The 23695-nt window shown below is 41.7% G+C and overlaps 1 protein-coding gene across 2 annotated transcripts; it reads left to right on the forward strand.

Moving 5' to 3' along the window:
• The first annotated feature begins 202 nt into the window (after positions 1–202).
• zgc:110329 (uncharacterized protein LOC550500 homolog) lies at positions 203–23346 on the forward strand. 2 transcript variants are annotated; one of them, XM_056289460.1, is made up of 8 exons: positions 203–455; positions 12053–12238; positions 12714–12788; positions 13017–13112; positions 14388–14504; positions 19451–19501; positions 20391–20507; positions 22078–23346. In XM_056289460.1, the coding sequence occupies exons 1-8, from the start codon at positions 369–371 to the stop codon at positions 22414–22416; spliced, it is 1068 nt and encodes a 355-aa protein (XP_056145435.1). In that variant the 5' UTR covers positions 203–368; the 3' UTR covers positions 22417–23346. The 2 variants fall into 2 exon arrangements, with proteins under 2 accessions (XP_056145435.1, XP_056145443.1); XM_056289468.1 differs by lacking the exon at positions 20391–20507.
• Positions 23347–23695: the final 349 nt, after the last annotated feature.

Below are 23695 nucleotides of genomic sequence, written 5' to 3' on the forward strand. Positions count from 1 at the left end.
TCATCACCTTCCCTTTATCTGCGCCCTGCCATTTGATTGGAAAGCGCTTCGCCTTGCATTTGGATATACGAAATGGGTATATTAATATAGTTTGACTGATTGATTGACATTTTGCGTAATGCCCCTTTAAGAATGTAGTCAAAACAAAGCGTGCGTGGACTTCCCAGCCGTGCGGAAGTAGCCGGGTTCGTGACGTCACACACAATAGATCATGGGGAATGGGAGCCGCCGTATCACTCAATCAATCAATTCTCTGTTTTAAATTAAAAGAATTGAATTTATTTAATTCATTCAGTTTGACTTAAGATAGCGCATAAGATAGCGCGGGGTAGCTAGCTCGTTGGCTAGCTGGGCCAACGTCAGCAGCCATGGCTTCCTATTCAGAATTGAGGAAAACGAACCACTTCTATTATTTCATCAAATTCACGTTAAATGTCTACTCTATGCTCTTTTCGGTAAGTTTCTTTTTTATATATGATAAATTCATGGCGACGTTCATGAAAACCGCTGCTGTTTTCCACATGAACGTTAGCCACCCAGCAGTCTTTCACGTAGAGCCAGGGGATATCACGAAGCCTGCAGATCATTAAATAAAGTAGCACGAACTTTTTTTATTCAGACATCTTAACAGTGGCAGAATCTCTAAAGTGACCAGTTTATAGGCATACTCGATGCACTTGCTAGCCTAAGGGCGTCGTTGACAATGAGTTGCGGCGTGGTTATGGTGGTGCAGGGCGTTGGATCAAGTAAAAGGGATGATACCGTAGGAAATAATTTTTTGCCGACAAAAAAAATATTGACTTAAAGGAGCCATTTTGGTCATTATTTCAATCGCATTTTGGTTTCTGCCGTAAAATGCGACTATTTCGGAAATATCACGGGTGAAATACTCAGGGAAGCACGACTGAGGATGCAGTACGCCTTCTTTGGGAATAAGAAAAGCCTAGCATATCACTACTGATATCAGGCCTATATATCTGCTATCCGTCAACAAGTCAGTCATGATGATTATTGGTCATGGCAAATACTCACACACTGGCAGCCCAACAGTGAGGGAAATCGAATGAATGATGATTTATTTCGAACATGTTAATAAGCAGGATATAACATACAGATAAGCCATTGCCAATGATCAAGCACATTAAACTCAGCGAACAAATCTCTGTATGCATGAGATTGTTACATGTGCGAAAAAGAGTAGGGGGAAGTATACACTTATTTTTTCCTACCCCTTCTCACCTACTCGAGTTAATTCAGCTACTATGCTTTTCAAACTCAATTCCCACTGTACTGTATAGTTCAGTTTCAATGCAAGTTGTGCTGCACAATACAAACTCCACTACTGTGAACAGTAAGAGAAAAAACATCAAAAACACACGAGAAAAGGAAAAACCACATCCTAATGTCCTGTACCAAGAATAAACAGAACTCAGTGCTACATACAACCCAAATATCTACTGGTTTCATACAAAGAAAAATTAAGAAAAAAAGTAATAAGAAATGTTTAGAGATAAATAAAACTTAGACAGTTAACACAACTCTTTGGTATTTTTTGTATATTACTCGGTAGTAGATTGTTTCTTGCTTTTAACATTATTTGTGCTGTGTTAAATTCTAATTCCCTGAACTTCAAGGCACATGGCTTTAAAATAGCTTGTTAGTGTGTTCACGATATCCTATATTGTTGACTATCCTTATGGCTCTTTTTTGTAGCATACATAATGGTTGTGGCGGCAAGGTGGCGCAGTGGTTAGCGTGGTCACCTCACAGCAAGAGGGTTCTGGGTTCGAGTCCCGGGGCAGTCCAACCTTGGGGGTCGTCCTCTGTGTGGAATTTGCATGTTCCGCCTGTGTCTGCGTGGGTTTCCTCCCGGTGCTCTGGTTTCCTCCCACAGTCCAAAGACATGTAGGTCAGGTGAATCAGCCATGCTAAATTGCCCCTAGGTATGAATGTGTGTGTGTGTGTGTGTGTGTGTGTGTGTGTGTGTGTGTGTGTGTGTGTGTGTGTGTGTGTGTGTGTGTGTGTGTGTGTGTGTGGGCCCTATGTGATGGTCTGGCGGCCTGTCCAGGGTGTCTCCCTGCCTGCTGCCCAATGACTGCTGGGATACGCTCCAGCATCCCTATGACCCTGAGAGCAGGATAAGCGGTTCGGATAATGGATGGGTGGATGGATGGATACATAATAGTTGTAAGTTGGTTTTGTAGAAGTTGCCCCATACCTCCACAAAGTAGATAAGATATGGTAAAATAAATGAACAATACAGAGTGTACAATGATTTATGATCCAGAATGTGTCATGCTTTTCCCCATGACTGCAATGCTTCTTGCCAGCTTTGCTCACACATAGTATGTTATGTGAGGTTTCCAGCAGATTTTGTGGTCTAGTATCAGACCTAGGAATTTATTTAGTTGGACATTGTCTATCACTACTTTTACTTTGGTGTTTATTTTATAATTTCCAAACAACGTAAACTGGTTTTATCTGGATTTATGGATAATTTGTTTTTGTCAAACCACCATTTTAATTTTTCCATTTCCATTTGTGGTCACCTCCAAAAGCTGCTGTAAATTCTCACCAGAACAAAATATATTTGTGTTCATCCGCAAATAAAACAAATGTCAGTATTTTTTATATCTTGCATATATCATTTAAGTACAGAAATGAACAGTTTTGGACCTAAAACTGACCCCTGGCGTACACCACAAGTAATATCCATGCATGATGATTTATGTTCACCTATCTTTACGAACTGCTGCCTGTTACTTAAATAGCTTCTTAGCCAATTCTGCACCACCCCTCTGAAACCATACCTTTCCAATTTGTCTATTAATCTATTGTAATCAATAGTGTCAAAAGCTTTTTTTAGATCTATAAATATTCCCACAGCAAACTTTTTTTGGTCCATGCAATTAGTTATTTATTCAATTAATTAAATGAGCGCCAGATTTGTTGATCTGTTTGGTCGAAACCCGTACTGGCTATGGTCATCAGATTGTGCTTCTCAATGAATTTGTCTAGTCTAGCAGCAAATAGTTTTTCCAAAATGTTGAGAATTGTGACAATAATGAAATTGGTTTGTAGTTTGTAAATTGGTGTCTATCTCTGGTTTTATTTAAGGGTATGACTTTTGCTATTTTCATTTTGCTTGGAACTTTACCAGATTGAAAGGACAAGTTATAGATGTGGGTTAGTGGTTTAGCAATACCTTTGATTACTTTCTTAACTATTGTCATATCAATGTCATTCCAGTCAGTAGATTGTTTTGTTCTCGCGTGTGTTTGCAATGTCCACGATCTCCTTCTCTTCTACCGCTCTAAGAAAAATGGAACTTGGATTTCTGTCCCCATAATCACTGTCATTCCTGTCTGTGATTGTTTGTATGTCATTAATTTTTTTTTTCTGCCAGTTTTGGGCCCACAGTTACAAAGAATCTATTGAAGCCATTGACCACGTCTTCCATGTTATTTATAGTCTTATCATTATCTGTAAAATATTGAGGGCAGCTTGGGCTTCTAGATCCATTTCTAATAATACTATGCAACACATTCCATATACCTTTGGTGCTTTTTTTATTGGTGTCTAATTCTTTATTGTAGTATTCCTTCTTGCATATCCTGATAATGTTAGTTAGCTTGTTTTTATATTTTTTGTATTTTATTTCTGCTTTGATGGTTCTGTGCTTTATGAATTCTTTATAGAGCTTATTTTTTTATGGCAAGCGTCACATCGTCCCTTTGTGTTCCATGGACTATCATTATATTTCTCTGTACTGTTGAATTGTTTTATTGAGCAATTTTTGTCATATAAGGATTGAAACATGTTTAGGAATGAATCATAAGCTTTGTCTGTGTCTTTTTCTTAGTATACTATACTCCAGTTATGTGTTAGTAATTCATTTTTGAAAGTATTCATGAATTCCTCTGTTCTTACTCTTATATATTTAATGTTGTGATGTTGGGAACTAATTTCTTCCTAAAATTAGTCATAGACTGTAAAAACTGGTAGATGGTCACTGATATCATTTATTAAAAGCCCGCTATCAGTGTTGCCTTCAATAATGTTTGTGAATATATTGTCTATTAAGGTGGCACAGTGTGGTGTGATAGTGCTAGGTCTAGTGATTTTGGGATATAAACCCAAACTAGACATTGTACTAATGAACTCCATCCATCCATTATCCAAACCGCTTCTCCTGCTCTCAGGGTCGCGGGGATGTTGTGCTTATTTGGATTTAACGGGTCTATATTGAAATCCCCACATATGAATATATCCTTTTGTGTTGATTTTGAATACGTTTCTTCTATCCAGTCCTTAAATATTTCAATATTTGATCCCGGTAATCTATATATACAATTTACAATTACATTCTTCTTTTTTTCCATACAGATTTTAATTGCACTACATTCCAGCATATCATCAACAGCTGTTGACATAACTTCTACCACCTTGTAATTAAGGCTGTTGCTCACATACAAAGCAACCCCCCCCCCCATTTTTGTTCCTCCTGTTCTTATAAAACAATCCATATCCAGCTAACTCAAATTCCGCATCTTTCTCAGGGCTAATCCATGCTTCAGTTATAGCTATTATGTTGAATGGATTCTTGAAGTGACTTAGATATTCTTTGATGTTTTGGAAGTTGGCATATAGGCTTCTGCTGTTAATGTGGATAATTGAAATTTTATGATCTGAGTTGACCATCACGTTAAACTGATCATCAGTGTAGTATGGGCAGTTGTTGTTGATGTTGTTGAAGAAATTTTCTGGGTTGATATCATTCTCCTTATCCTGTGATTTGTGTTCGGGAAAGCTGAACGTCTTTAATTCCTTTTTTTCATGTTCTGTAATCCTTGCTGTTAGCTGATCATCAGTATCTCCAGCCGGAGATGAAAGACTACTGTCTGGTCTGGTCTGGTCTGGTCATGGTTGTGTGTTACTTTGCATGTTTTATTGATTGGTGTGTTGAACCTTGTTGTGCTGTTTAGTACTCACTGAAATTTTTCAAGATCTCTGATGACCATCTCTGATGACCAGCATGTTTGCCGCCTCTGGGGATCCTTTTAACTTTATGAATATTTTACAGTTTGCAGTCCATGTGTCTTGTACCTTTCCCTTTTTTTTTTAGATATCGAGCTTTTCTGGCAATGTCTGCATTTCTTTTTGTCAGATGCTCATTTAAGAAAACTTTTGAGCTTTGCAAAAGTCTTGTTTGTTTGAGTACTGCAACCTTGTGTTTTCTGTTTGCAAATCTGATTATTATGGCTGGTTTATCCTTAACTATTTTTCCTAGGAATTATCTAACATGCTTCGATGTTGTTATTGTCTATCACAATTCCCTTGTCTCGCAGGAAAGCAGTCACCTGGTTCTCCACGGAGATCACTTCCTGTTCATTGGGTTCTCCGCCATATCGATCCAGTCTCAGTACCATGGCGTACTGCCGTTTAGCCTCCAAACCACAGATAATAATGTTGTTCATCCTCGTATAGTGTTCCAAGTCATCCATGCAGTCGTCTAGAAGGACAATTTTATTATCCCTCTTATTTCCCAGCTCCCTTAGGGCTTTAATTTCCTTCATCATGTCCTCAAGAAAGCTTTGTTTGCCTTGTTGGAAATCTATCTAATCTAAATTTGCAGAAATCTATCATTATTTGGCCTAATTTGACTGTACTCTTCAGTAGCTCTTTATTTTAACGCAAAATCCCAATGAAAGGCTTTGAGCTAAACTTTAAGTGGACCATCAGGGACAATGTTTTCCTCCATCCTGAGCTAGTACCATAAGTTACCTTGACCTGCTATACAAATACAGTAGCTTGGGGCTAGGTGATATTGACAAAGTCAAATATTGTGATATTTTTGACTGAATACTACTTCAATATCGACAATGTGATGATATTTTGAGGATGACTATTCGTGCTTTCATGAGATATTTACAACCAAGAAAATATTGAGAAATGGTAATGTGGACATGGTGACCAAGCAGGTAGAGACATTCACTGTTCATTTCGCTTAGCTAAAACAGTCCAATGAGTTGAAAAAATTGGATCACTTTTCTGTAATGCAGCCTTTAAGACCAGGGAATGACAACATTTAAGTTACACCTAGCAGCCAAAACATTAAAACCACTGACAGGTAAGTGAATAGCATTGATTATCTCATTACAATGGCACCTGTCAAGGGGTGGGATATTTTAGGCAGCAAGTGATCAGTCAGTTCTTGAAGTTGATGTGTTAGAAGCAGGAAAAATGGGTAAGCATAAGGATCTGAGCAACTTTGACAAGGACCAAGTTGTGATGGCTAGACGACTGGGTCAGAGCATCTCCAGAACAGCAGGTCTTGTGGGGTGTTCCCGGTATGCAGTGGTCATTACCTACCAAAAGTGGTCCAAGGAAGGACAACTGCTGAACCAGGGACAGGGTCATGGGCACCCAAGGCTCATTGATGCACGTGGGCAGTGATGGCTAGCCCGTCTGGTCCGATCCCACAGAAGAGCTACTGTAGCTCAAATTGCTGAAAAAGTTAATGCTATCTGTGATAGACAGATGTCAGAACACAGTGCATTGCATCTTGCTGTGTATGGGGCTGCAGAGTGGTCAAAGTGCCCATGATGACCCCTGTCCACTGCCGAAAGTGCCTACAATGGGCACATGAGGGTCAGAACTGGACCATGGAGCAGTGGAAGAAGGTGGCCTGGTCCAGTTAATCATGTTTTCTTTTACCTGATGTGGACAGCCAGGTGCATGTGCGTCATTTTGCCAGGGGAAGAGATGGCACCAGGATGCATGCACTATGGGTAGAAGGCAAGCCGACGGAGACAGTGTGATGCTCTGGGCAATGTTCTGCTGGGAAACCTTGGGTCTTGGCATTCATGTGGATTATACTTTGACACATGTCACCTACCTAAACATCGTTGCGGACCAGGTACACCCCTTCATGGCAACGGTATTCCCTGATGGCAGTGGCCTCTTTCAGCAGCATAATGTGCCCTGCGAAAATTGTTAAAGGATGGTTTGAAGAACAGGACAAAGAGTTCAAGGTGTTGCCTTGGCCTCCAAATTCCCCAGATCTCAATCTGATCGAGCATCAGCAAGATGTGTTGGAAATACAAGTCCAATTCATGGAGGCCATACCTCATAACCTACAGGACGTAAGGATCTGCTGCTAACGTCTTGGTGCCAGATACCAGAGGACACCTTCAGAGGTCTTGTGGAGTCCATGCCTCGATGGGTCACAGCTGTTTTGGCTGCACAAGGGGGACCTACACAACATTAGGCAGGTGGTTTTAATGTTTTGGCTGATTCATGATATCGCCATACTACCATAACCAAAATCTGGGACGATAACGAGTCCCGTAACAAAATATCAATATTATATGGATATATTGCTCGGCTGTAAGTCCAGGCAGGATATGGACAAGGCAAAACCCGTCAAATCCTTGTAAAAGCAAATTGTAAATTCTAACATTGTAAAAGCTGGTCGATTTTTGACTGTGTTAGCAGGTTTGTCTCATCAGCTATTTGCAGCTAAATAGATCGTTTTTTGTTCTGAGATCTAGCAGTTTGGATGGTATGATAATGAAAGTGGCCGGTGAACATTTATATCCACCAGCTGCTTTGACCAGTGGGTAAGTTAGTTTCCTAACAGATCATTGGAGCGCAAAGATGAGTAATTTTCAGCCTTCATTGAAAAACTGTTTAGTCTGTCTGCTTTCCTCCTCTCACCCCTTCATCATGCTCATCTTTTGGAATGTCATTGTTAAAATGTACGGTTTGCTGTCCCCCAGCTCGATGTTTGTCAGATAGATGTAGCTGACATCCTTTATTGAGTGTGATTCCATATGACTCAAAACATGAGTAGTTTGATTCCATTAGTGCTGCAGGGTCCTTTTTAAATGGCCTTTCTTTCTGTTTCTCCCCTCCACCATACCACTCTCCCACTGTTGTGATTTAGCCTGGTCTGGACGTCTGTCAGACAAAAGCACCTCTTTGGCTGCAAGCCAGCCATATAGTCCGAATTAAGGCTATCTTTCCCTTTGTCTGCTGAATACGGTCAATGTGATTTCATGGAATCTGCTCTATACTTCGTTACACATCTCACTGCTGCATTCTGTCTCAGTATTTTGAGTGAATGTTTGCTCAATTCCACTAATCGTATTGGTAGATTTACCGGGCATGTAGTGGTCTTGCTCAGAAGCATTTTGGCAGTATTTCAATACTGAGGATTAAACTGATAACATTATAACTGCTAAACAACCTTCACCAACTTGGTTTCTGTTGATTTGTATGTCCGTAGTCTCAGGTTTTGTCTTTTTACGGTGATGGTGGATGCACGTCTATTTAAGCTTTTTCCCCTCTCGTTATCTTCACTATTTCAAGAAGTTTTAAATGTATCTACTGGTACATTATTGATGATTAGAAATCAAGTAAATGTAGATAACGGAGTTTAGGCCCACTCTTAAGGCAGAAGTTGAGCTCTGCTCTTTTCTTTTTCTGCAGTTGCATTGTTAATATATGTATGCTTGATAGAATGTAGTAGAATGTAGTAGCAGTAGTAGTAGAACAAAGTAGAAGAATATAGTAGAATGAAACAATAGCCTGCTAACCATAGATTGTTTGATACTATCCAGCTGTATGTTAACCTAAACTGTCACTCAAATGTTTGGTATCACTTGAGATTTTCACATAGAATCAGTGTTTCCAGCACTGTAAAACTAGTTTCTGCTGTCTGTTAGTATTATGCACCTACATAGGTTTGAAATAATTTGAAAGAAGCTGTAAAAAAGTAAGACATTTTAGAATTGTCCAGAATCATTACACGAGTTGTAGATGATGTTTCCAAATTCATTTAGATAGCTATGGTTCCAGATATTGTTAGGCAATTCTAGATTGTTCCCTAATGGGGCGGCATGATGTCCCAGTGGTTAGCACAGTTTTTTTGTTTTTTGTTGTTGTTGTTGTTGTTTTTTTTAAATCCCCCCCCCTTTTTTTCTCCATTTGTATCCTGCCAATTACCCCACTCTTCCGAGCTGTCCCGGTTGCTGCTCCATCCCCTATGACAATCCAGGGAGGGCTGCAGACTACCACATGCCTCCTCCGATACATGTGGGGTCGCCAGCTGCTTCTTTTCACCTGACTGAGGAGTTTCACCAGGGGAATGTAGCACATGGGAGGATCACGCTATTGCCCCCAGTTCCCCCTCCCCTCAAACAGACGCCCCAACCGACCAGAGGAGGCGCTAGTGCAGCGACCAGGACACATACCCACATCCGGCTTCCCACCCACAGAGACAGCCAATTGAGTCTGTAGAGATGCCCGATCAAGCCAGAGGTAACACGGGGATTCGAACCAGCGATCCCTGTGTTGGTAGGCAACGGAATAGACTGCTACACTGATTGATGATTAGCACTTTTACCTCGCAGCAAGAAGGTCCTGGGTTCCAACCCCAGGCCGTCCCAGGTCCTTTCTGTGCGGAGTTTGCATGTTCTCTCCGTGTCTGCGTAGGTTTCTGCTGGGTGCTGCAGTTTCCTCTCACCATCAAAAAGACATGCATTTTAGGGTTAATACTCTCTGTGCCCCTGACTAAGGCAATGAAGAGAAGAACTGGAGTTGATCCCCGGGCGCTGCCGCTGCCCACTACTCTTATACAATAGGATGGGTTAAATGCAGAGAACAAATTTCACTGTGACCAAATAACTGTACGATGACAGAAATAAAGTGGCTTTCTAATGTCCTAAAAACTTCCCAGAATTCTCTAGGGTTGACTATAAATTGATGGGTAAGAGCTGTTTGATAACCACTTGCAGATAGAGGTGCGTTGACAAGGTAATCATATTTTAATTATGGCAATAAAAAATGAATTACTCTTGAAAACAGAAGCGCTATTATCACTGTTTAAAAAGAAGGCCACTCCAATGAGTCATTACAAAAAAAGTTGAGGTTTCATACAAGGGAGTGAAAAGCACCATTCAACGGTTCAGACTGGCAATAAGGACAGGCCAAGAGCAGGAGGTCCTCGGCAACAACAAAATCAGAAGATAAGAGATTGACACTCATTAGTAAGAGGAATGGAAGGCTTATACCACCTACAACCTGTGCAGATTTCAACATAAACAGAATATTCCTGTGTCAGTGGCAACTGTAAAACACACCTAAAACAAGCTGGATTAAATGAGCATGTGGCAGCCAACCAATCTTGATGTTTAAAAAAAAAAAGTTGGCCTAGACATTAGACTAGGCACAGACATTAGACGATTGAAGACTGGAAAAGTTTGAAATCTTTGGATCCAGCCATCGACTCTTTGTGAGAAGAACTCAAGAAAAGATGAAGCCAACATGTGTAGTGCCCACTGTCAAGTGTGTTGGTGGTTCAGCCATAGTCTGGGGTTGCTTTAGAGTTGCTGGAGTGGAAGACCTCTTCAAAATTGACAAGATTATGGAAAAAAGAAGGGTACAAAAAGATTCAGTCCAGGGGTGTCCGGGTAGGGTAGCGGTCTGTTCTGTTGCCTATCAACACAGGGATCACCTGTTCGAATCCCCTTGTTACCTCCGGCTTGGTCGGGCATCCCAATAGACACAATTGGCTGTGTCTGTGGATGGGAAACCGGATGTGGGTATGTGTCCTGGTCGGTGCACTAGCGCCTCCTCTGGCCAGTTGGGGGCGGCTGTTCAGGGGGGAGGGGGAACTGGGAGGAATAGTGTGATCCTCCTATGTGCTACATACCCCTGGCGAAACTCCTCACTGTCAGGTGAAAAGAAATGGCTGGCGACTCCACATGTATCGGAGGAGACGTGGTAGTCTGCAGTCCTCTCCGGATTGGCAGACGGGGTGGAGCAGAGACCGGGACTGCTTTGAGAGTGGGGTAGTTGGCCAAGTGCAATTGGGGGGAAAATTCCAAAAATAAAAAGATTCAGTCCAAACATGCAGTACCCTCAGGATGAAGATTGAATGGCATAAACTTTGTGTTACAACAAGACAATGACCCAAAACATAAATCCAAACTCTGCAGGGACTTTCTGGAAAGGAAAGAACATGAGGGGCAATTACACAATATGGAGCGGCCAGCTCAGTCACCTGATTTAAACCCCATAGGGCTATTGTGGGATCACCTGGGTTGTAAAGTGTGTGAAGTTTGTCAAAGAAGGTTGAATCAGTTTATCTGGATACGACTTTTATTGACAGATACATTTCAAAATGCCCAAAATTGTCAAAGCAGTGAATAAAACTCGTGGTGGATACTTTGATGAAAGATCACTAAAATATATAACTGTTATTTATCATCTGTCTTTTTTGTGCCCCCAAATACTTGAAATACTAGATAAAACATCTTAAAATGCATTTTGGTGTTTTTTTATATCATTTTAAAACACTCCTTGAATAAAACAAATTTTTTTTACTGCATTCCTAAGAAAAAAAATCGCTTACCTGTAGTGCACATTGCACTTACTGACTGGTATTTGTCATGGTGCGCTAAAGTAAAGCTATTGAATTACAAAAATAGATTGCCATAATTTCCCCTCCATTTTTCTGCTCCTAATTACCCCTTTTCCTTTTCCTCATATGTCACTATGTGGCAGCAGGGTGCAAACACACAGGACCACTTAATTTTTCAGGGTTTTCAAAATTGATGGCTGTGAACTAAAAAGGATCCAATTTACAGTGACACCCAGGGAGCGGTAATGGACGTGCAAAATGACTGCGCTCATGCTTCTTGTGAATGACAAAAAAACTCCTTGAGGGGATTTTTGCTTGGCGAATTGGCAAATGTGTTTCCTTGCTTGCAGTAGCTTTGTTAAAATGTTGGCATGTTTTGGGGCATGTAAAGAGCACTGTAGTACACTCCATACAGATCTGTAACACACACACACACACACACACACACACACACACACACACACACACACACACACACACACACACACACACACACACACACACACACACACACACACCCCCCGTCGGCCTATGTTGTCGACTGTGATTGTAATGCAGCCAGATTGTCCTTCAATGACATTTTGACCATTTCAACTTCCCTCTTGCTCCCTCTCTGTCCATCAGCTCATGGGTCTGTGTGTGTTGTGTGTGGGGGTGTACGCGGAGGTGGAGAGGCAGAAGAACCGCACCCTGGAGGGGGTCTTCCTGGCTCCTGCAGTGGTACTTATTCTGCTGGGCCTTGTAATGTTCACTGTGTCAGTGGTGGGAATGGTGGGATCCCTCAGGGACAACAAAACCCTGCTACACATGGTAAGCATGAGGAGGGGTATGCTGGAAGTGTGTGTGTGTGTGTGTTTGTGTGTGTGTGTGTGAGAGAGAGAGAGAGAGAGAGAGACACACACACACACACACACACACACACACACACACACACACACACACACACACATAGTCCTATTTAAGTTTGTTAGAAATAATATCCTTGTGCATATTAATCTGTTCTGCAACATAATTTTATAAAACATGGTGTTTGTGGGGTCCATTGGTCCCAGGAATTATACTATCCCAGGAGCCATTGCTAAAAAATCTGTCCATATATCATTACAATCAATCAATCAATCAATCAATCAATCAGTCAATCTGCATTTTATAGACTGCAGATGAGAGTTTGGCCAGATGTAGCACTGAGTTCACATTGTCTCTGGTAGCGGGGGTATTGGTGATGCAGTGGTGGTTCAACTGTGATGGAAAGGGACTTGTGATTCTTGTTTTTGTCTCTCCACAGTTCCTCTGTGTGCTTTGTGTGTTGCTGCTTCTCCAGGCAGTGGCACTTATTACTGCTCTCATCTTTGAGAAAAAGGTTAGTGCCTTCCTCACCCTACACTGTATTGATGACACATGTTCACCTGCCCAGCCACCCCACTGCTGCCCCTTCCAGCGTAGCCTCTAGCCATATTGCAGATTACATCAAAACCATCTGGAGGCATGGCTGCTGATATTTCTGACTGATGATGCTTCTTCTAATGCTCCTACAACACACACACACACACCCACCCACTTACTTCTGTACCTCTTTCCCCCTACCCAGACATCAGCCTTGTTTCAGAAGAGCATACAAGAGGGAATTAAACACTATTATGATGACCTTGACTTCAAAAATATCTTGGACTACGTACAACAGAAGGTAATATGGTCTTTCCATCTAAAACTTTTGGGTGGGTAAACATTGCTGTGGTCAGGTGTGTAGTGTGCATGTAATCATTTTTTAACGAGTAGTGCTTTAAACATTATTATTATTATTATTATCATCATTTATTTTTAATTGTGACCTTTGATGGGCCACGTTTTACGTACGATGACTTATCCATGATAAGTCATCGTACCTAAAATACAGCAATGAGTCATCTTCAGAATTTGAATGAGGAATTCCATTTTTCACATGTCCCTCTGAGGCATATTATTTATGCATTTCAGAGCTATTAGATTGGTGGACAGCCATGGTTGGCACCTCTGGTGCTGGTAGAAGTTTAATGACTTGCTCAAGGACACCTCAAAAGGGATGAACGCATGGGCTTTTTGTGGAGTAGAACCCGTGGCCCCTGACTGCGGGGGGGGGGGGGGGGCATTTAGGTGCCCCTCAATAAGCATTTTAAGTTTGAAGCCCTTTGTGCAGAGTTTTTTTTTTCTTGTTATTTTAATTTGCACCGATAAATGGAGAGTTCTTTTTCTTGACTTGAATTCATCCCATTTACCTGACATTTTCTGCTTCGGTGAAATGTGTTATTAGAGCAGCCAATGAGGTGTCTGTCTTTATCAGCAGTAGAGTTGCACTTAGCCGAGGTGTCACAAAGAGGAACCGAGGCAGTACCCAAATGACATGGGAGTAATGACAGATGTAGTTGTCCTTCATTGTCCCGGGGTCATTTTCAACACAGAGGGTAATTAACTGTGTTGTCTCCACTGGGGCTTTAAAGCAAAGCTTTAAATTGAGCAGAAAGTCCCTCAGTGTTTACCTGAGCCCCTACTCCCTGCTGCAGTCATCACCACATCAATCTCCATTTGAAGTGGGGAATTGGAAGTGAGAACATTCCTTAAAGGAAAGCTGGTCTGGTATGGGGGGATAAGTGAGACAACGTGGTTGGTGTGCTCGGGCTTAAGTCCAAGGTGACAAAGGGGTTTAAATCTCACTGTGGGAGCAGCAACTAAGTGGACTCTTGAAAGAGCTTTAAGCATCGCAACTCGTCACCGTTTAAAAGACAGATGTGCCTGTCAAAAGTAGACTATATGGTTTTCACCTCTGTCTAGCTCACAGTCCTCTCAAAAAAAGTGAAATTATGATGCTTCGATGAACTGCTAATCCTCTCATTTCTCATTTTGTTTGTTGCTTTCTTCCCCCTTCACATTCCTTAGTACACAAAGCCACCCTATGTTTTAATTCTAATGCAGTTATCTGCTTCAGTTTTCATGTTGTGGAGGGGATGAGTACAAGGACTGGGGAGTCAACCAATACCATTTCTGCAATGGTACCGGTCCACTGGCTTGCGGGGTTCCATATACCTGCTGTGTCCGCCACAAGGTGAGCGCTGCTATTATAGACACACACACACACACACACACACACACAACCGGTGCTTAAAGCTACATTCCTCAAGCTTTTATGAAACAAATGCCCTGTATTTGCTATTAGCGTTGGCCTATATGGAAAATATTATGATAATCGTAGGGAATTTTACACAGTATCGATATATATATCTTGTTATTTGCTTGCAAATGCAAAAATATGTTGTTTAAGAATCCAGCTGTGGTTCATCACATTGAACTGTTTGGTATTGTGAAGTACCAAACAGTACTATTTAATTGCATTTACTTGCATTTTTGCACAGGTTTATAAGACACACAGAACAAAATGTAAACATGCCTGTGAGTTTTATCCCATGAAAACAGAACCCACCAACCAATAACCCACCCTCATACTACCCAGCTGCACCCTAAATTGGAGAAGCAAAACAAGCAGACGAAAAACAAGTTTTTTTTTTAATTATAAGAAATGTATGTATATAAAAGAATACATACACACACACACACACACACACATACACACATACATACATACATACATACATACATACATACATACATACATACATACATACATACATACATACATACATACATACATACATACATACATACATGTAAAATAAATAAAATAGAAAAACGAATTAAACAAAATTAAGAAAGAAGGGGATAGGGGACGGGGAGAGGAAAACAGGGAGGGAGCTCAGCCATCCTCCGGGTCAGGAAGAACTGTCAAATTATTCATATGTCCGAGAAGGGTCTCCATGTTTTATTAAAGGATTTCAGGGAGCCTTTAAGGGAGAATCTGATTTTTTTTAAAGTTTGATACATTGTAGAACCTCTTTAATCCATCTGTCATGAGTGAGAGGTGAAATACGTTCTTACTTTAAAAGGATGAGACGACGGGCCTATAAAGTTGTGAAAGCCAGGACCTTTTGCAATGGTAAAGAAAAGTTTACTTCGGATGGAATGCCAAATATTGCTGTAAGTGGGTTAGGATCAATGATCATTTTGTTAAGCATCCCGCAGTTTCAAATATTTTTGTCTAGTAGTCTGGGACAGGACCAAAACATATGTATATAAGGTTAGTGGGTGAGTGTTTACGCCTATTACAGGTGTCACTGACGTTGGGGTACATCTTTGCTAACCTAGCATCGGTATAATGGATTCTATGCAGAATCTTTAATTGTAGCAGGCCATGCCAGGCACAAACTGAGGATGAGTGGCCCAGATTATTTCCTCCACTCTTAGATGTCACCCTGTGTTCCTCCCTCTTCTTGAAATATGTATTCACCACAGCCATAGCCATCCTTTTCGCAAAATCCACCACCATCTTTCCTTCCACATTTCTCTTCTTGACACCATACCTACCCATCACCTCCTCATCACCTCTGTTCCCCTCACCAGCATGCCCATTGAAGTCCGCTCCAATCACCACTCTCTCATCTGTGGGTACACTCTCCACCACTTCATCCAACTCACTCCAGAATTCTTCTTTCTCTTCCATCTCACACCCAATTTGTGGGGCATATGCTCTGATAACATTCAGCAATACACCTTCACTTTCCAGTTTCATACTCATCACTCTGTCCAACACTCTCTTCACCTCCAGCACACTCTTGACATACTCTTCCTTCAGAATTACCCCTACCCCATTTCTCCTCCCATTTGCACCATGGTAGAAGAGTTTGAACCCTCCTCTGATGCTCCTGGCCTTACTCCCCTTCAACCTGGTCTCTTGCACACACAGTATACCTACCTTTCTTCTTTTTTTTCTAATTTATTTCTGATTCTCCCAATTTAGTGGCCAATCGCTCCCTGTTCTAGTTCAAATACCCACCCTCGTACTGCATGTGTTCACCAACTGCCTCTCTCCGGCCGGCAGTCTCCAAGGAGACACTTCGCCACTTCCGTGGCAAGGCAAATCCAGGCTGAACCACTGCTTTTTCCGACACACAGAGAGACATTCATGTGACAAACACAAACCGACTCCGTCCCCCTCCCGAACACAGCGTTGCCAGTTATTGCTGCTTCATCGAATCCGGCCATAGTCGGATCTGACGAGACCGAGGCGTGAACCCCGGTCCCCAGTGGGCAACCGCATCAACACAAAGCCAATGCTTATACCTACCTTTCTTCTGTCCATCATATCAGCCAGCTCTCTCCCTTTACCAGTCATAGTGCCAGCATTCAAAGTTCCGACTCTCACCTCCGCACGCCTACCCTTGCTCCTCTACCGCTGCCTCTGCACATGCCTTCCCCCTCGCCTTCTCCTTCGCCCAACAGTAGCATAGTTTCCCACCAGCACCCTGCTGGCCAACAGTACCTGTGGCGGTCTTGAACTCTTTGTCATGTTCCTCAAACCATTCCTGAACAATTTACCATTCCTGAACAATTTTTGTAGTATGGCAGGGCCCATTATGCTGCTGAAAGAGGCCACTGTCATCAGGGAATACTGTTGCCTTGAAGGGGAGTATCTGGTCTGCAACATCGTTTAGACAGATGGTATGTGTCGAAGTAACATCCACATGAATGCCAGCAGAACATTCCCCAGATGGTAACACTTCCTCCACTGGTTTTCCTCCTACCCATAGTGTATGCTGGTGCCATCTTTTCCCCAGGTAAATCATGCACACGCACCTGGCTGTCCACATGATGTAAAAGAAAACATGATTCATCAAAGCAGGCCACCTTCTTCCACTGCTCCATGGTCCAGTTCTGACGCTCACGTGCCCATTGTAGGCACTTTCGGCAGTGGGCAGGGGTCATCATGGTCACTCTAACTGGTTTGCGACTACACAGCCCCCATACACAGTAAGCTCTGATGCACTGTGTGTTCTAACACCTGTCTATCAAAGCCAGAATTAACTTTTTTCAGCAATATGAGCTACAGTAGTTCTGTGGGATCGGACAAGACGTGCTAGCCTTCGCTCCCCATGCTCATCTGTGAGCCTTGGGTACCCATGGCTTTGTCGCTGGTTCACCGGTTGTCCTTCCTTGGACCATTTTTGGTAGGTACTAATCACTGTATACTGGGAACACCCCACAAGACCTGCTGTTCTGGAGATGCTCTGACCCAGTCATCTAGCCATCACAATTTGACCCTTGTAAAAGTCACTCAGATCCTTACGCTTGCCCATTTTTCCTGCTTCCAACACATCAACTTCAAGAACTGACTGATCACTTGCTGCCTAAAATATCCCACCCCTTGACAGGTGCCATTGTAATGAGATAATCAATGTTATTCACGTTCTTGTCAGTGGTTTTAATGTTTTGGCTGATCTGTGTATATTTCTTCTGATATGCCATGGGGTGAAGAGTGACACCATTTATAGAAAAATAAAAAGATTATGAGTGGACCTCTCCAGCTGATTATGAACATGTATATGGGCTGTATCTCACAGCTTTTAATGAAAGAAGTTCACTATTGACATGAAAGGAAATACAAAGCCTGTGGGCCTTACAACTGTTGCGGGGGTGGGGGGGTGGAGCAGTCTACTGAAATTTTAGTTAGTATTAAATTTAGTTTAAACTTTGCTAGTGTCTGTTAAAACTCAAACTTTTCCTGTGCATAAGTTATTCAACAAGCTGATTGTTTATTTTCATAATTAATATTTTATAAGATGGGATACTATGAGATCACTGTCATCTTTCAACCTTATTTTGGTCAATCAATACACAGAGCGGAGGTTAAATCCTCTCTTGATCCTCCTGATCGAGTATTTCTCCTTCACTTGTTCATTGTTGACCACTCACTCTCCCACATCCTCTATTTCTACATCCACCCATCTTCCTTGCTTGTATCTGGACTGCTCTTCCTCCAGCAATAGCAACAGTGGATAATGATGACGATGGTGATATGATGAAGATGTTGGTGGTAGCTGAAAGCAGGGGTCAACCAACATTGGTTCCACTACAAAACTTTTTTTCATTGTTAACACATTATTAGCTGTGGTTCCAAATAATTATGATATAGCCCTAAATATAGTCTCTAGACAAAAATAAAAGTGAAAAAAATATTTTTGCACACTAACATTATGCCATAACCAAGCTAGCTTACAAAACTTTTTTGTATTTGGGTTTTTCATAAAAGTTGAAGTGAAATCCGAATCCAACGTTGGGTGAACCAAGGTTAATCAAAACAACAGCAAACGTGACACTTGTCAGTTTTTGTAGTGGTTTTAAAACTAAGATAGAGCTGTGCTGTATAGTAAAAAATAGTTGCCCAAATCTATACTATGACTCATTGCCTAACGAGCACCTTATTCACCGTATAATACAAACTGTATGCTCATGATATCCTTGAACAATACCGTTTCATGTGTTAAATTCTACACAGAGAGAGAGAGAGAGAGAGAGAGAGAGAGAGAGAGAGAGAGAGAGAGAGAGAGAGAGAGAGAGAGAGAGACTTTAAGAATTTAATTTTAATACTGGTGGAAATCTCTGCCAGTTTGGGTCTACGAAAGGAAACACCGGATTACTTTCCAAGATGATATTATTAGGCAAGTTCTTCACTTCCGTTGAGCCTCCTGCTAAATGAAATATTGGTCCCTTGGTTGCTCCCTTTCCCTTCTACCATGCATCTGTTTGCTCTCTCACCTTTTCTGCACCTCACAAAGCACCATTCCTGTCTCTGCCCTGCACTGGTGAAATTGAGATCTAAAAAATAACCCAAACACACACACACACACACACACACACACAATCTTATAGATATGAGAGTTGATTAGAAAGGCTGAAAAATTGGCTTTCTATGTTATCAGCTCCTACTGTACCTGTCAGAGCTGCAGCTACTTACAGACAACCAAAGTCCTACTCTGGGTGGCAGGGGACAAGTCCACCAGCTGCTAAGGGACATCTCACATAGAGCCACGTCTGGGGAAATACGCATGCACAGCAGCGTGCTAGCTTGACTAAAATGTTGTTTCCCTGTCTTTGGTGCAGGTCGGAGAAGTCATCAACACTCTTTGTGGCTACCAGACTCTTAAGAAAGCGGTAAGAGGAACTGGCATACCCTAAAAGCAAAACAACTGCCCAACCCTGAAAATGTTTTATTTGGGTGAGAGTGTTTTGTTTAGATCCACATGAGGTGGCTTTCACCTTTCATCAAAAGTAAATGTGCGATGATACTTGTGTTATCTATTGTTTTCACACCTTACAAGAAAAAACATTTTTTAGGGGACTTTTGAAACCACCACTTACATTTGCTGTCTGGCAAATCACATTGAATTCAATTCTTAATTGTGAAACTAGGAGATTGGCTTAATATTTGCTTCTGTTTGTTCAATACTTTAGTCTGTCATGATACATGTTTTGATTACTTGATTTAATACTTGATATCTAATACTATCTTCAGTCGTTTTTTTCTTGTTGACTTAGCATAATTTTAGGATTATTAACATATGCACTGTATGGTACTGGCCAAAAGATGATTGTATGATTGTCATGACAAGAAATATAGTTATCATACAATCAGTTATCGTTTAGTTAAGGGTAACAGTGTTGATGTTGTTGTTGTTGACTTCTTAATTGAAAAAGACATCAACTTGTTACTAAGTATATTTAAATTTCATTTCCCATCATTTTTGGTTTTCAAGGAAGTAATACGGTGCCTTTTTATGATGCCGAATGTCGTGCATCAGAAAACTAATGCGGAGATGTTGAGTCACTTGTCTGTCAGTCTTTTCCGTCCTGAAGCCTCTCTTGGTTTCAGGATGGTCACAGTACTCGGGGCTACAGATGAGACTGCTCAGCTTGAATAACCATCTTAGAACGAGGGACTTTTTGAAAGCTCCCCGGCTCAGTTTCTTATTGCCTCTGTGTGACGCTGAAATTTTTGAAATTGTCTTGTCTTGGTATGTCGCTCGTCCGGTCTGTGTGTCAGCGTGAAACCCTGCTGGAGTTGATCCATGTACGAGGCTGCATCCACGCTGTCAACCTCTGGATGAGCGACAACATTGGAACAACCATTGCACTGTGCTGCGCTATTGGGCTGCCACAGGTAACTTAACACAGCCACTCTGGGGCAAGTCCAGTCTACAAAATAGATATCTTAGCCATTTACTCCTGATAGTTAAACTTTTGAGATTGAAATACTGCGGTAGATTTGCATTTTGATTTCCTCCGAGCATTGCTGCATGCCAGTTTCATCAGTATTATGTGTGCTCCTTCCATCTCAGGAACGGACTCTGGCAACATGATTTAGTGAGGATAAAGTGGTCTTTGTCACGCGGTCAGGAAGAAAATAAAGGTTTCATTATTAATTTGTCAAGAACTTACTCCACTAGGCATGTCTTGAACAGCTCTATCAAGTCACACTGTCAAGTGTGTCACAGATGAGCTTTTCTCTTAATTTGTCACATACGCCTCCTGTTGTCACAGTTTTTTTTTTACACTATTATAAAGCCACCTTGCAGGCATGTAATTACACCTCGCCATGCTTATGGAAGAGCTGCAGCAGTAAATGATTGGGACAATCGGCAGATGTTGTTTACCGGTGGCACCCAGGACTACACATGGGATCTTCGACTGAAAATGAATGTCTAGACTTGTACTCATTGGTTTTAGCATTGTTCTGTTTTTGGGGGAAGAAATTCTTTAAGCACAAAAATGAACCTTTCCTACTACGTTATAAGACTGAGTCGTCCTCGTTTTAAATATGGCTGTGCTACCTCAGAACAAATAAATCCACTTGGAAAGAAAAAGTAACACAACAATTAATGAATGAAGTTAGTGTGTGTGTGTGTGTGTTTGGACTTTTTTTTTTTTTTGGATTTTCCCCCATTTTTCTCCCCAGTTGTACTTGGCTAATTACCCCACTCTTCTGAGCCGTCCTGGTCGCTGCTCCACCCCCTCTGCCGATCCGGGGAGGGCTGCAGACTACCACATGCCTCCTCCAATACATGTGGAGTCACCAGCTGCTTCTTTTCACCTGACAGTGAGGAGTTTCTCCAGGGGGACGAAGTGCGTGGGAGGATCACGTTGTTTCCCCCAGTTCCCCCTCACCCCTGAACAGGCACCCTGACTGACCAGAGGAGGTGCTAGTGCAGCGATCAGGACACATACCCACATCTGGCTTCCTACCCGCAGACACGGCCAATCAGTTGTGTCTTTAGGGATACCTGACCAAGATCCCCGTGTTGGCAGGCAATGAAATACACCACTATGCTACCCGGATGCCCCTCTCATTTGGCCTTTCATATAAAAATGTGTGAGATTGCTAAAGAACAAACACGAGCTAACAACACAAACTCTTCACTGGCTCATCGTTGACCACTCTCTCTCCCACTCTGCCACAAAAGCATATATGTATACTTCTGTATTTTCATCTAACATCAGTAAACTAGTATAACTGTATAACAGTACAGTATAACAGTCTCAGTAAAGTATTAATATTAGCATACTAGTATAATAGTATATTATTAGTGTACTATTAGTGTATCGTTAGCATAGTGTATAAGTGTTACATTTTAGTATGAAAGTATAACAGTGTTGGTATAATAGTATAACTTATGTATAATAACCCAGCTACTACACAAAGTGATTCTATTCTATTCTGTGTCTTGCTCCAGCTGCTGGGCATCATCCTGAGCTGTGTGTTCTGGAACCTTCTGGTTGACATGAGCCAGTCCACTGACATGGTGGACTTCAAGAATATGAAGAAGGCTGGGTTTGAGTACAGCGAATTGGACCTGGCCGGTGCCGGCTGGTGCATGTGTCTGCCACGGGATGGAGGCTACCTGCCTGTCCCCGCCAGCGAGCCCGAGCTAGACCCCATTGACATACACCTGCAAAAGCTCAAGAAGCAGCCGCCTCGTACGCACTCCCAGCTCCGCGAGCTGCAGGAGTCGAGGTCGGCCACCGGGCTGGACGAGGTAGACATTGGTCGCAAGCTAAAAAGGGAACACTGAATGCTCTTTTTTTGAATCGGTTTTTCTTTTTTCGTTTTTTCCCTTCTTTTTTAATTTATTTATTTTTATTCTGCCACTTATTGTTGCATTTGTTAGAAACATTGCACTACCTGATGATTGAGCCTTTCATCGTCAGATCAACAGAATTTAATTAACTAAAGGGATCCCAAATAATCTGACACTTTGTTGAGGCATTTGGGGGTTAGTCATTTCCCTTGTTTACAATAAAATTTAACAGGATATAACATTGTCTCCCCCCCCCCCAAGATATCTTATCTCCTTTTGTAGCAGCTGAAAGGGAAGAATTTTGGCATTATGATATATCATGTTCTATTTTGATTTACGAGCCTTTGATTTTGAGCTCTGTCTCATGTACTAAAAGCTTACCTCAGGCTGTTGTGAAAATGGCCCAGGACAGTGATATTTGGTGTATAAATGTATGTTAGCTTGATATGAGGTTTCCCATGTCTGAGAAATAGGAATAGCCTGATATGTTTTGCGTGCAAAGTCTGTGACGGATGTGTTCGTACAGTAATAATGTTTTTATTATTTTTTTATTTAATCATTATCTTAGTTTTTATTTTGGGCATTGCATACATAATAAGACTGACGGTTATTAATTAACACGGGACGCATGTTTTGTACTGTATATGAATTATGGAAATGGGGCGGGGGGGATTTAGAGGTGTTAGTCTCTCATCAGGGGTGGGGTGGGGGTTTAGTCGATCCCATCTTTTTAATGAAACTTTTTATTCTTCCCAGCTTTTAAAATAAAATAAAAAAAAAAAGAGGGAAAGTCCAACACTACCAGTTCAGTAGAGAGCAACAGTTTGGCTGTTTCTTCGTATGTGATTTATGCACTGTTTTTGAGCTTCTCCCCAGCTCCTGCCTTGTATCAACACTACTGTTCTCGTCAATAAACCTGAATTTGTCTACTGACTTTGTAAGCTGACATGGCACATCTTTGCGCGTTCCAGTGGGAATGTGTGGGTTTTATCTGCTTAGTCAGTCTAATCACTTCTGCTGCTGCTTTTATGGCTCATATCGCCACAGACTCTTGACGGGAGCAGGGAGTTGACATTTTCCAGCTGCCTCAGACCCGCTCATTGACTTCGTATCATCAAACCACTCACCATAAAGGGTATGAATGCAATTTTCTCCAAAGTAGCGAAAAGGGCTCCCTGATACTCACATTCCATGACCTGCCGTTAATTGGTTCAAAGGTCTGTCTCTCTCTCTCTATCTCGCTCTCGCTCGCGCTCTCTTTTTTCAAAGTACT

This window comes from Lampris incognitus, chromosome 1 (assembly GCF_029633865.1).
Source record: "Lampris incognitus isolate fLamInc1 chromosome 1, fLamInc1.hap2, whole genome shotgun sequence".
Taxonomy (NCBI): Eukaryota; Metazoa; Chordata; class Actinopteri; order Lampriformes; family Lampridae; genus Lampris; species Lampris incognitus.